Genomic DNA, 14,927 nt, shown 5'->3' on the forward strand with positions numbered 1-14,927 from the left:
TTACATGGGTATATAAAGGAGCTAAACAGCCCAAGCTAACCTAGTCGGTTCCTACTTAGGAGTATTACTCGGATACGTACACAGATGTGTACTCGGACGTCAGGTTTATCCCAATAGACCACCTACATGATTCCTCGGGGGGCTTGTGGAGTGTGATTTTGGACACTTGTTTGGCCACCCTTACGAGTAGTGGGCGAGTTTTCTCTGGGTTTGGGGAAAGTGGTAACAAACCGAGTCAGAGAAGTTGGCAAATCAGTGAGGGTTTTCTGCATGTGCTGAAAGTTTTTGGTGACATGCTCACTGAACTCTAGGAACTCTTTCCTGTCAAGCTCTCAGTTTGTTTGCAAGGTTTTGACATCCAGTTGGAGATTGCAACTCTAGATGCTCAGTACTGCCAGAATCTGCATCACCACCCATTGTAAACCAACAAGATCAACTGGAGGCCTGCAAGATACCTTGTAACCTCACTGCTGGTATGATCTGCACCGCTAAGGAAGGAATTTGACAACAGCCTAAGTTTGTGTAGCAGATCTTGCCACCGCCGATCCCTGCCTCCTGGGCCGCCCGCTACCAAGGTACACCAGAGTGGGAGGCGGGTGTGATTTTACCACTAAAGCAGTAAGCTTAAGTAACAGTACTCCCTGACCAAATCTACACCTGAAAGAATCGCCGCCGCCGGACCAGGGACCAAAGAAGAGGATTTACAGGAACCCTAACTCCTCTCTGTCTCCAGATCCAGCTTGCTGCCAAAGATTTACCTAGCTTTGAATACCAATTGTCAGGTCCAGTGTTGGTTGGACCGAAATATTCGGTAGACAGTCACAGCAGCAAGGGAATAACAATTTCAGAGGTTGATTGTGAGGATTTAGATGGATTTCAGATAGGCCAGCCAGAAACTCCGGGTCTGGGGTTTAACCCGATTGGTAGGTACGAAAAGCTTGATGGGTGGGATTAGTGGCTTGTTAGTGCGCTCAACATTGGGAGGTTTTGGATCTTTAGATTTCGTACTGACGGTTGAGATGGTTTGGATCAGCCCCTTTGGTTCTTTTATAGGGGTAGTATATTAACTGAACTTTGATCAAGTTTTGATTCTTCAGATAACACTGTCAGGGTCCTGACATGTGCTATGATGGTGGTATTACGTGCAGTTCACATCACTTCTTGCACAATATATAGTAAAGGAAGGGGTAAGATGAGGTGCCATCAAAATAATACTAGTCTGCTCTGCAAACTATGATGTCTTGTATCTTTAGGAAGTTTCAGTTGATATTTGCAGCTGTTAGATATTTTCAAAACTCAAACCAGGGTTGTGTATACAGATTTTGTAATACACAAGAGCATACCTTCTGTAATTCCCATGTGCCCAGTTCCACTGCTCGATGGGTATTACGGTATTACCGGACTCTGTTGCAAAAAACTCTGCATAATATGATTGTTGTTGTCGAAGAGGCTGCATAATGTTCTGTTTTCACATGATGGAAGTAACTTCATGTGCAGGAAGCTGGAGAGATCCTCTCGAATATGAATCATCCAGCGGGGGATTGTCCAATGTGTCTGTATCCTTTAGTCTCAGAGAATAATCATGATTCTGCTTTGCCATTTATGAAGTTGATGTCATGCTACCACTGTTTTCACAGGTCTGATGCCATTCCTTTTGCTACAGATATGTACAAGTAGCTTATTCTCTGCCCTACCAAGAAAAGTGCTCCCTCCGATCCATATTAATTGTCGGAGGAAGTAGCTTATTCGCTGATGATTGATTGATATTTTGCCACTGCAGTGACTGCATTATGAGATGGTGGGGCTGGCTCCAGCATGATGATGCCAATTCTAAGAAGATAGACACAACAGTATCTACCGGAGGTGCGAGAAGGATTATTTTTAGCCTTTTTCCTTTCTTTAAAAAACACTTGTTCTTTGTGCATATTGCCTGGATCAGTTTCGCGCACTTCAGAACTAGTACTCTACAGATATGTTAGGTCCAGTGATTAATATTTGAATCACACATTGTAAGACAATAGGTTTAGGGAACTGGCTCAACCCTCTAGGGGTGGCCTATCTCATATATATATAACAAGGGGGTACAACGTTACATCGTACGTATTCATATACGTACACATATACAGGAGCTATACAGTCTAACACCCTCCCTCAATCTTAGCCACTTCCTAAAGAATCTAGAAGGGTAAGATTGCGCCGACAATGCTCAAACTGTGGAAGAGGTAACGGCTTGGTGAAGATGTCTGCAAGTTGATCTTTGGAGGAGATGAACTTGATCTGTAGTTGCTTCTGAGATACCCGTTCCCGTACAAAATGATAGTCCACTTCGATGTGTTTCCTTCGGGCATGAAATACTGGATTGGCAGATAGGTATGTAGCACCGATGTTATCACACCAAAGAATAGGAGACTGTGATTGAGATATACCCAACTCCTGAAGTAAAGACTGCACCCAGATAATCTCTGCAGTTGCATTAGCCACTGCCTTATACTCAGCTTCAGTACTGCTACGTGAAACAGTAGCTTGTTTCCGAGCACTCCAGGCGATCAAAGTAGAGCCAAAGAACACAGCATAGCCCCCCGTGGATCGCCTGTCATCCGGACTGCCAGCCCAATCCGCATCAGAATATGCTGAAATGATCCCAGAGGGATTCGGCCGAATGTGTAATCCATAGGACAATGTGAAACGAATGTAACGCAAGATGCGCTTAACTGCAGACCAATGAGCATCACGTGGTGCATGGAGATACTGACATACTCTGTTGACAACAAATGAAATATCTGGACGGGTGATCGTCAAGTACTGCAACCCACCAACAATACTTCTGTACTGTGTCGCATCAGCAGAGGGAAGGAGCTCACCATCTATAGCAGTAATCCTGTCAGTAGCAGACATAGGTGTAGTAGTTGGTTTGCACTTAAGCATTCCATCTCGCTGCAGCAAGTCCAAACAGTACTTCTTTTGTGTCATAACAAGACCATCAGAGAGAGAAGCGACTTCCACACCAAGAAAGTAGTGAAGCTTCCCAAGATCTTTGATTGCAAAATCAGCACCAAGGGACCGAACAAGAGCAGAAGCAGCCGACTGAGAAGAACTGACAAGTATAATATCATCCACATAGACCAGCAGATACATGATAACTTGGGGCCGTTGGAGAAGAAATAACGAAGAGTCAGCAGCCGAGGATGCAAAACCATGAGCACGGAGAGCTGTCGCAAGACGAGCATGCCAAGCACGGGGAGCCTGCTTCAGACCATAGAGTGCTTTCGTAAGACGACACAGATAATCAGGACGATCAGGATCAGAGAACCCTGGTGGCTGCCGCATATAGACCTCCTCCTCCAGGACACCATGCAGAAAAGCATTCTGCACATCAAGCTGACGAAGAAACCATCCCCGAGTAACTGCAAGAGAGAGAAGAAGCCTGATGGTAGTCGGTTTAACAACTGGGCTGAAGGTGTCATCATAATCAAGACCATAACGCTGCCGAAATCCTCGAGCAACCAGCCGCGCCTTGTAGCGCTCAATAGAACCATCAGAATGCTTCTTCACTTTGAAAACCCATTTGGAATCGATGACATTAACTCGGGGTGGTGGAGGAACAAGAGTCCATGTCTTGTTACGAAGAAGAGCATGATACTCCTGTTCCATAGCCTCTCGCCAATGAGGTATGCTGAGAGCAGCTTGATACGTACGAGGCTCAGAGGTAGGATCACGGATGGCAGCCAGGCATGCAGCCAACCAGGCAACCGTACCATCAGTACGCTGTTTGGGCTGAAATACTCCACTGCGACTCCGTGTATGTGGTCGTTGAGGAGCCACAGGAGGCACAGGTGGCGGTGATGGCGACGCCTCAGAGTGTACAGACGGCGAAGCAGGCGATGACGATGATGGAGAGGCCTCGACCACCGATGGGGATGCCTCAAGGAGCAACGGCGACTGGACTCCAGGGGCAGGTGAGCTCAGGCCAGGCGAGCACGGCCCAGGCGAGCACGGCCCAGCCGCACCAGACCGAGTGGGTGACGAGGTCGGCGTGATGGTGGGCCGAGAGAACGGCGAGGCCTCCTGGCGAAGCGGCGAGGCCGGCTCAGCAGACGTGGTGACAGGCCGAGACGACGAAACCTCCTGGCGAAACAACGAGGCCGGCGCAGAAACTGACTCCGGGCCCATGGGCGACGAAGATGGCCCGGTGATCAAGGGCGCCGGTCCAGAGGCCGGGGGCGCTGAAGCAGTCAGCGTAGGCGGAGGTTCGGCCCGATGTGCATGAGCACGATCGCCGAGGCCATGCAGGGACACCTCACGATCATCAGGAGGAGACGATGGCTCCTCCAAAATCTCCAACCGAGCCCCACGTCCAGTGCCTGCACCATGGTTAGGCAGCAAAATAGGAGAGTATGCAATATCATCAAATTGGTCAGATGCAACGGAGGATGAATGCAAAGGCAATGGTTCAGCAGTGGACATAGGAAGCTTCGCAAAAGGAAAGACTTGCTCATCAAACACAACATCCCGAGATATGTAGACACGATTTGTGGGAACATGAAGACATTTGTAACCTTTATGAAGAGAGCTATAACCAAGAAAAACACACTTCTTGGAACGAAACTCAAGCTTGCGTTTGTTATAAGGACGGAGATGTGGCCAACAAGCACACCCAAAAACCTTAAAGAAGGTATAATCAGGTTGTTCGTTAAGGAGAACTTCGAGTGGAGTCTTCATATTCAGAACACGAGTGGGAGTGCGGTTTATGAGAAAACATGCAGTGGTAAGGGCATCACTCCAGAACCGAAACGGAACCGATGCATGGGCCAAAAGAGTAAGACCAGTTTCAACAATGTGACGATGCTTACGTTCCACAGAACCGTTCTGTTGATGTGTATGTGGACATGCTAAACGGTGAGCGATCCCAAGCGACTGAAAGAAGGAGTTGAGGTTGCGATACTCACCCCCCCAGTCCGACTGGACATGAACAATTTTGTGCTTGAGAAGGCGTTCAACATGTTTTTGGAACTGAACAACAATGTCAAACACATCAGATTTGCGTTTAATAAGGTAAAGCCAGGTAAAGCGACTATAAGCATCAACGAAACTGATATAATAATTGTGACCACTGACAGAAGTCTGAGCAGGACCCCATACATCAGAGAAAACAAGTTCTAAAGGATGTTTAACCTCACGACTGGACTCTGAAAAAGGAAGTTGATGACTTTTCCCTTGCTGACAAGCATCACACACTGCTACATCTTTATTACTAGACATGCTAGGAAGCTCATGACGACGCAAAACATGACGAACGATAGGTGTGGCCGGGTGACCAAGACGAGCATGCCACTGTGACGGAGATACCCGAACTCCACTGAACACGCGAGCGACACCAGGATGCTCCAAACGATAGAGGCCCTGGCACAACCGCCCGCTAAGAAGAATGTCCCTCGTGCCCCGATCCTTAATAAAAAGATCAAAAGGATGAAATTCACAAAGCACATTATTATCACGTGTGAGTTTAGGAACAGAAAGAAGATTACGTGTCACAGAGGGAACTCTAAGCACATTACGAAGCTGAAGACTCCTATTTGCATGCCTAGTAAGAATAGATGCTTGACCAATATGAGATATATGCATACCTGCTCCATTGGCGGTGTGGATTTTGTCGGAGCCATGGTAGGGTTCGCGAGTATGGAGCTTGCCCATCTCACTCGTCAGATGCTCCGTTGCCCCGGAGTCCATGTACCAGTGAGGATCAACAGAGTAGGACTGAGTGTGCCCTTGCTGCTTTGTGGCCGTCGGTTTTTCTGCCATGGCCACTTGGCGCGCAAAGTTGCGTGTGTCCTTGCCATCATTGCCGAGGCCCAGCAAACTCTTCTGAAAGCGCTTGTGACACTTAGAGGCCCAGTGTCCATCACGACCACAAAGCTGACACACACGAGGACCGCCAGCCCCCGGTAATGTTGCAGTAGGAGGGGGGGCCGAAGTGGGCGGTGGTGGCAGCCCCGAAGGGGCCCGAGATGATGAAGATGCGCGGCCACCCTTCGTGGCGGTGTTGGCCGAGAGGGAGCCGCTGCTCCTGGAGCGACGCGTCTCAACCCGTTGCTCAGTGAGAAGGAGACGGGAAAAGACCTCGTGCGCCATCATGGGTGTGGAGTTGCCCCGCTCGTTAATGATCTCGACTAAGGCATCATACTCCTCATCAAGACCATTGACAATAAACGAGTTGAACTCGGAGTCAGTAAGGGGCTGTCCAATAGAAGCCAGCGTGTCGGCGAGGCCCTTGACCTTGTTGTAGAACTCGGTGGCAGTGGAGTCAAGTTTCTGACACTCCCCAAGTTGACGACGGAGCGAAGAAACACGAGCCTGCGACTGTGCTGCAAAGGAGCGCTCAAGGATGGTCCAAGCCTCATGAGACGTCTTGGCGAAGACAACAAGACCGGCAACGGCCGGAGTGAGCGACCCCTGGATGGAGGAGAGGTTCGCTTGGTCCTGCCCCATCCAAACACGGTGCGCCGGATTGTAGACCGGGCCGTGCACGCTGTCAATAAGCGCAGGAGGACAGGGGAGAGAACCGTCGACGTAGCCAAGCAGGTAATGACTCCCAAGAAGCGGGAGGACCTGCGCACGCCAGAAGATGTAGTTGTCCGCCGACAACTTGATGGTGATAAGGTTTCCGAAGTGAAACGGCGGCGGCGATAGAGAACCCGTGGAGACTGCCGGAGGCAAAGGCGCCAATAGGGGCAGTGGCGACAGGCACAGCCGCGGAGATCGATGGCGCAGGAGCCGCGCCCGACGCGGCGAGACCGGCCATCAGGGCCGAGTCAGAGGCCTCCATCGAGGCAGCAGCGTTGGCGCTGGCGAAGGCGGGCAGGGAGTCGTCCGTCGTGGCGCTGGAAGTGCGGACCACCGGGAGAAGGAGCCGACGCTCCTCGTCCCGATCGGGAGTGAAGCAGCCGCGGCGGAGTCGAGGGGCCGGGAGAGGAGGGCCACCAGGGAGGCCGGCAGGTAGCTGGCCGTGGAGGAGCCCAAGGCGGCGGATCCCGACATGGTGGCGGCGGCGCGATCGAAGATGGCGACGGCGCGACGTGGGGCGGCGGCGGCTTGGGGTGTAGCGGAAGCGTAGACCTAGTTTGATACCATGTAAGACAATAGGTTTAGGGAACTGGCTCAACCCTCTAGGGGTGGCCTATCTCATATATATATAACAAGGGGGTACAACGTTACATCGTACGTATTCATATACGTACACATATACAGGAGCTATACAGTCTAACACACATGAGTTGTTCATTCAGTAGTTTCTTATAGAAAGTTGTTAGTATGGTCAGTTTGTGTGTACGTGTGCACGGTTGCTGCACACATTTTCCCCTTGTACGTGCTCTGCCCAGTGCGTGAGTGGGCATCGTGCTTGATATGGTAGTGGCACACGGTCAGCCCTGGTTGAGGCCTGCAACTGTACACATATACTCCAGAGAGCTAATACATATCAGACGCTGAGGACCTTTATCACTTCACGCTCGATCCTTCTGCCGCTGCCATGGATTTCAACCCCATCTACTCTCCTGCTTCCTCCCGTAACGGTGACGATGCCGACGGTGTCCTCCCTGCCGACCCGCCTCCACCCAAGGTCGCTGCTCCTCCAGTGCTCCGCATTGCGCCGGCTGCTGCTGTTGGTGTAGCTCTGCTCACTCCCGCCTCTGTTCTTCAAATGGTTGACATCCGGCTGCTGCTGCTGGCTTAGCTCCGCTCACTTCTGCCATTGTTCTTCAAATGGTTGACATCTGACACCACCGACCTCAATGCTGGCAACTACGCTCAATGGCACCAACACTTCGATGCCATCCTTGGCATGTTTGGCCTGCGCGACCATGTTTCCACTACTCTTCCCCGCACGGATGATCATGAGTGGCTGATGACCGATCACGCGATTGTGCACGGGTTGTATACGACCGTCTCTCGGGACTCCTTGATGTTGGCATGCAGCTTGGGGACTCTGCACTCGTTGTTTGGACCACCTTGTTCATGCTCTTCACTGCCAATCAGTTGTGCCACGCCGTCTACATCGGTGTCGTCTCTTCACTGCCAATCAGTTGTCCCACGCCGTCTATATTGGTGCTGAGTACGACACCGTTGAGCAGGGCGACATTCCACCATGCAGTACTACAAGCTGAAGCTTTACACCGGTGAACTGCCCGATCTCGGCCAACCGGTCACTGAGACCCTCCATGCCTTCCACCTGCTGCATGGTCTCGGTTGTCAGTACCACAATGCCATCCATCACATCACCTTGCCTGTGAGCGCTCCTTCATCCTGCTCGAGGAGCACCATGTCGACTAGTCCGCACACGCCTTATCGCCGGTCGCGGCGGTACCGCTTCTCCAACACCTACTAGCGCTGACACCTCGTCTGCTGTTGGCCGTGGGTGCGGGAAGAAACAAGTCCGCGTCAACCGGGGGTGGGGGCTCCCTCGTCAGCTCCATCACCAGCACGGGCGCCGTGGTATCCCGCTCCTGCCCTTCACTCTAGCTCTTGGATGGGACTTGTGCAGGCATGGCCTTGCGCGTTCCGAGCGCCGGCGTGCTTGAACCTCGGCCTGGTACCCTGCACCAACACGCCATGCTGGCCTTGGCTCCACCCATGGCGCATGTCATGTATGGCTACCACAGCTTCTACCCTGCTAGGGACCCTCTGACGTCGCTCCTGCTAGCCCTAGTGCCCTGCACCCACACCGACATTGGACATGGCCTCTCTGCAAGCCACCCTCCAGAGTGTCAAAGCAGGGCCCTCGTCATCGAGCAGCATGCCAGGTTGGTACCTCGACACTGGCGCATTCTCGCACATGTCCTCGTGCCTGGTAGTCTTGAACACTTCTGTCCCTCCTTTTCCTCCATCATCGATGGTAACGGTAATCACCTCCCCATCATTAACATTGGTGCCGACTCTGTTGCCACCACTTCCTCCCCTTTTTGTCTTTACAATGTGCTTCTTTCTCCCTTCTTTAGTACTCCCTCCGTTTTTATTTACTCTGCATATTAGAGTTGACTGAAGTCAAACTTCGTAAAGTTTGACCAAGTTTATAGAAAATAATGTAGACATTTATCATAATAAATCTATACGATGTGAAAGTATATTCAACAATAAATCTAATGTTGTTGATTTGTTATTGTATATCATAATATTTTTGTCTATAAACTTGGTCAAAGTTTGTAAAGCTTGACTTTGAGACCAAAGCTAATATGCGAACTAAATAAAAACGGAGGGAGTAAGAATCTTCTTTTTGTTCATCAGCTTCCTCTCGAGATAATCCTATCATTGTTGAGTTTGAGGAATTGTTTTTTTTTCTGTTAAGGACTGCCGCACTCGAACGGTGATTCTGCGCAGCAACTGCACCATCAACCTTTACCTGTTGCTAGCATGCCCATGGCTCGCTCCTGTCCTGCTTTGGTCATCATGGATCTCTGGCACTAGCGTCTTGGGCATTTGAATGTTGCCTCCCTCTTTTAGTACCCGATTAGCCGCAACAGCTCTGTCACACACCTGCCACACTTGTCGCTGTGGCAAACACACGCCTGCGTTTCAGCCGTCTTTTTGGCGTGTAGTTTCATTCCATTTCAGTTGTTCCACGTAGATATTTGAACTTCTCCAGTTGTAAGTGTACCAGGCTATGAATCGTACCTTGTTACCCTTGATGATTTTACACATTATATATGGACATCTCCTCTTCAATGCAAATTTGATTTACTTTCAGTTATGATCTCCTTTTTGCCTATGTTCAAAGACAGTTCCAACGTCCCATTCTCGCTCTGCAAACCGACACCGGCTATGAGTTTGATAACGCTACCGTGCGCTCCCTGCTCGCCACCAATGGTACCGTGCTCGTCTCCTACCCGTACACTAGCCAACAGAATGGCATAGCTGAGAGTATCCTTTGTACCCTCAATGACGGTGTGTGCTCGCTCCTCTTCCATTCCTCCATGCCACTGTGGTTCTGAGCCCAAGCACTCAGCATTGCCACTTTCCTCCAAAATTGCAGGTTGTGCCGCTCGAGCTTCTCCTCGGCATCGCACCTGACTGCTCTCTCCTGTTTGCTTTTGAGTGTTTATGCTTCCCCAACATAGCGTCCACTCCCCGGCACAAGCTCACGCTTTGCTCTGCCGTAGTGCCGTGTGTGTGTTCCAGGCAATCACCGTGGCTACCGCTGCTTTGATCCGATTACCCTTCCCGTGCTCACCTGTCGGCATCTCCGCTTCGACGAAACGAGCTTCCCGTTTGCTAGTACTAACCCAGCTTCCGCTCCTGCCCCACCTGTTATGCAGGTGCTTTCGTACTCTGGTGTTGCTCCGGCTCCTTTGCACATGGCACGTAGGCGCATATACAAGCGCCACCGCTTGTGGCGGCTCGCGTGCGCCATCGCCTGACGAAATCCCTCTACAGCCTGAAGCAGGCGCCACACGCTTGGTTCCTGTTCGTCGTCAGGTTCCTGCGCACCATCGGCTTCACTGCAACACACTCCGAGACCTTACTGTTCGTCTACAACCGTGACGGCGGCGTTGCGTACCTGCTGCTGTATGTTGACGACATCGTCCTCACCGCCTCCAGTACGTCGCTTCTCCGATTTGTTGTCACCGAGCTCATCGGTGAGTTTGGCATGAAGGACCACAACCCGCTCCATTTTCTTCCTCGGCATCAGTGTTACTCGATCGTCCACGGGCTTCTTCCTCTCCCAAGGACAGTATGCCAGTCCCATCGTGGAGCACCCACCATGGACAACTGCAAACCGTCTACCACACTGGTGAACACGAAGGCCAAGCTGCCCTATGTCGATCAGGGAGAATATCTGGTGCACCAAGCCTTGTGGTGCTACCGGGGCACCAAACTCGCGTAGCACATTTTAAAATGTTTGAAAATTTCTGTTTTTTTATCAGATTCACACAATATCAATGTATGTTGTCCTAAGATTTCAAACCAAAATGCGGAACATAGTGTGGAATACAAAAATTGAAAAATTCGACACTAAATAGTACATAACATAAGTTGGGCTTTAGATATGGCCCATTATCACATTGATGTCAAATTTGTCATTTTTGTATCCTGAACAATGCTTTGAATTTTGATCTGAAATTTGTGACAACCTACATTGATTGTGCCAATGCGCTAGATTTTTTTACATTTTTAAAAGAGTTTTAAAATATGTTGTGACATCTGGTGCACCGGTAGCACCACAAGGACGGGTGCACCAGATACATTCCCCTGTCGATGGTCCCCGTGTAGCCGATCCCACTTCCTACGGTAGTCTTGCTGACACCTTGCAGTACCTGACAATTACGCGGCTCGAGCTCGCCTAGATCTGCCTCCACATGCATGATTCGCGCGAGTTCCACCTCGCGCTCCTCAAGCATGTGTTGTGCCCACGTCCGTGTCACCATTGCTCCTGGTCTTCACCTCCATGCTTCATCGACGCTTTATCTGCGCACCTACATCAATGCTGACTGGCCGCTGCCCGGACACGTGCTGGTCTACCTCTAGGTTCTGCATCTACCTGGGCAACGCACTTGTGTGTTGGTCGTTGAAATGGCAGTCGACTGGCTCTCGTTCGTCCGCCGAGGCTGAATACCGAGGTGTGGCCAATGTGGTCGCCGAATGTGTGTGGCTGTGCCAGCACCTTGGTGAGCTTCTCTGTTCAGTGCGCTCTGCCACGCTGGTTTTTTGCGACAACATATCGGCCATCTACCTCTCCAGCAACCCCGTGCATCATCTGCGTACAAAACATATTGAGCTGGATGCTCACGTGAGCCGTCTTCTCTTTGGCGCATTTTGTCCCTCTCCCTTGTCAGACGCCGGCCTTTGTGTAGCCCGTGCGCATGACCAGCTACACGCGTCTGGTCATGGCCGCTGCACCCTCCCGTTGCAGCACAACTCACGCTTCATGGTCGAAGCAAGTGTCCTCATGGCCTCGCAGCTCTCCTGCAGAGCCGGTCGCAGCTAGGCACACTGCCTGCCACAACACACCATGTAGCTGGTTCCAGCATCCAGCGTGCAGCGTCCGCGGTGGTGGCATCACCGTCGGCCGGTTCCAGCATGTGGCGACTGCGGTCGAAGCATTGCAGCCGATCAGTTGCAGCACATGGCGGGTGAGGTCGCAGCATCACTATTGTCTGTTTTCGGTAACACCGTCCGCTCGCTGCAAGAACCCCATCGCAGCCCCTGACGGTTGCAGCTTTTGCCGTCGGGGTTGCAACTTTGCCGCCGGCCTGTTCCAGCATGTGGTCACCATGGTCACGGCATCCCCATGTTGTCATCTTTGGTGTTGGTGTTGTCATCTTTGGTGTTGGTGTTGCCGGTTGCAGGACGAGTGGCCGTCATCTCCAGCACCACCGGGTGCCGGTTGTAGCTGCGTCGAGCGCAGGTTGAAGCTCGCCGCAGTGCCGGATGCAGCTATGTGGGACACCGATTGTCGCTCGTCGCCTTGCCGGATGCAGCTCGTCAGGCGTCGGTTTGTAGCTAGCCGTCGTGCCGCACGACCCTTGCAGCACCGTCCCCGCCCCCCGAACGTCTCCTCCGTCGCACGGCGGGGTTCCGTGTCTTGCTGTAGTGGTCGTTACCAGGGAGGGGGGATTGAAGCAGATTTAAAGGATTAAATTCCCTCCGACATTGGGGGGGGGGGGGGGTGCTGGGGCAATGGATTTGGTGTGAGGGAAAAAAGATGTGGCAAAGGGGGAGGTGGTGCTTTGTGTGGGGGCCCATGACACGATGTGGCGAGTGTGGGAGCAACTGGCCCGAGATGTGGCCGGTCTGCGATTGTAAACGTTTTCCAATGAACAATAGTCATTGTCAATCTCTGTCCACGAAGGGAGGTGAGTTCGGTTATTGGATAATTTGGGTCCGGAAAATCTTTGGTTTGCAGTAATGCTTCGCCATGTTCCAAATTTCAGGCCATTCATTCAATAAGGTTATTATCTTAAATAAAACAAATGTAGTTTCGACTTCCAGTGATTGCTTTACATTCCTGATCCCTATTTCTTGATGACCACGTTACATGACATCTTTTCAGCGTATCAATTATTGGCCATACATGCTGTTACCATTTTGTCCGTTGGTTACATGTCACTACTGGTTAATCTTCTCTGTTGCTACTTGTTATTGATTCTTCAGAAGGATTGAGATTGTCCAACTCAGACAAGCTATATAATGCAAATCATCACAAAGGATTTTGTCCAGTTTGCCGCAAAGTGTTTGATGAAAAGGACATTGAGCATGTTCGTGATCTGTTGGATGCAAACACTTCTCAGCTGATGGTATGTGGTGGATATGATTCAAATACAAGTGAACCATCTAAACATTTCCAGGCATTATCAGTTTCTTATTTAGAGATAAAATCCCTTGCACTCCATCATATTTGCATCGTTGTTTTGGAATAATTAGTAAATTTATCATTTATCATAGGGATATAATTTCCTTCAGTGACTTGTTAGTTCTTACAGTTGCATGATTCTTAGTGCAGTTTATTTATTTCTAATTTATTTCATCCTTTAGAGATATGCTACACCTAAGGGCGTGATTGGATTGTCGTTTCAGGGACGATTACAGGCGTAAAACATCCAGCCGGAAAATCAATACGTGCTTTTCGAAACAGCTGCTTGGTTGGTTGTTTAGATCCGAAAAAAACGGCCAGTCAGTGCCTTCCGCCTGGAAAACTAATACACAGCTCCCACGCTCCGTTTTCTTTCCGCCCGGTTTTTACGGGTGGCCAGTTTAATACGGGTGTAAGAGGTTACAGGTGGAAAATAAATTCGGCGGAGAAACGACGAACCAAGCGCGGCCTAAGTGGAATCCATCATAAATATCCTTTTATCCGTTCACATGTAGGCATGTTTAACAGTTGACCTGGGAGTAGATGATAAAGAGTTGCTCCATTCCGAGGCAGAGAAGAAGAGGAGAGAGAAATTTGGGTCATTGTTTAGTCTGCAACAAGAACGGAATGGTTTAATTGAACCAAAGAAAGACCTTGCCATACAGCCCGGAATGTATGTTCTTCTTCCTGCTAGTGAGCCAACCACAAGTGCAGGAGACAGCACCAATTCTTGGGAAGCAACCGCAAGCTCAACTTCAGAAACAGATCCACCCGGCATGGCAAACATCAGCGGCGGCAGCAAGAAGGAAAACAATTCAGGTCTTCCAAGGAGAAACCGAGCTTATGCTCCCAGAAGACAGCCTCATGGCCAACCTGCTGGAAAACAGTGGCAGAGAAGCCAGCCCGATAGGCAACAGTGGCAGAAGAAAGACGCAGAAACTTGTCAATAGCATTTTTGCAGCTCTATTTTATCGAACATGTATATTGACGGAGAGTACGGTGGTCAAACAAAAGTGTGACAACTCATTAGAAAGCAGAGTGAGTTCGTGCCACTTAGTCGAAGCCACATTCTGATGCAGAGGCAGAACATGTCCCTCTCTCGCGACCCGGTAGCCAACCAGCCCCCTGCTGCCGCCGCAATGGCGTCGTTGTTCAGCCTGTTGAGCCAGTCCCAGCCCGCCTTCCTTGCCTCCCCGCCGGCCCTGGCGCCCGGGGTGGATCTTGATTTGGTGATGCCGTCGGGGCACCCTGCTCGTTGTGCGGGTGAGGTTGACATTCCTTCCGGAGATGCATCCCAAGCTGCCTTTGAGGCGCTCGCCGGCCAGTTCTTTTTGATGCCTTTTTTTTTGTCTTCTAAAATAAGCTCCCCTACCTAGTTAGCTTATTCTAGGAGCCCAATCAACTTTTTTTTAAGCCTAATGAGCTTGGTAGGGGCAGCTTATTCCAGTTTATTCTAAAAGTCATCAAAAGAACTGGCCGTAAAAGCGTCCCCATTGCCGGTGACATAGCGTGACGGACAACTAAGAGGGGGCCAATTTTTCCTTAAGCTAAAAGGGCAATAATAGGTATTGGTCGGCCGGCCGTCGTG

General features: G+C 50.6%; 1 protein-coding gene across 1 annotated transcript in view; it reads left to right on the forward strand.

Moving 5' to 3' along the window:
* Positions 1 to 14,522, forward strand: part of LOC123091999 (E3 ubiquitin-protein ligase RNF25) — a 49,417-nt gene extending 34,895 nt beyond the window's left edge. Inside the window, exons 4-7 of the mRNA XM_044513636.1 lie at positions 1,498 to 1,637; positions 1,781 to 1,863; positions 13,141 to 13,283; positions 13,855 to 14,522. Of these exons, the coding sequence (XP_044369571.1) occupies positions 1,498 to 1,637; positions 1,781 to 1,863; positions 13,141 to 13,283; positions 13,855 to 14,289 (801 nt within the window). The 3' untranslated portion in view covers positions 14,290 to 14,522. The remainder of the gene's footprint in view (positions 1 to 1,497; positions 1,638 to 1,780; positions 1,864 to 13,140; positions 13,284 to 13,854) is intronic.
* Positions 14,523 to 14,927: the final 405 nt, after the last annotated feature.

This window comes from Triticum aestivum, chromosome 4B (assembly GCF_018294505.1).
Source record: "Triticum aestivum cultivar Chinese Spring chromosome 4B, IWGSC CS RefSeq v2.1, whole genome shotgun sequence".
In the NCBI taxonomy this organism is placed as follows: domain Eukaryota; kingdom Viridiplantae; phylum Streptophyta; class Magnoliopsida; order Poales; family Poaceae; genus Triticum; species Triticum aestivum.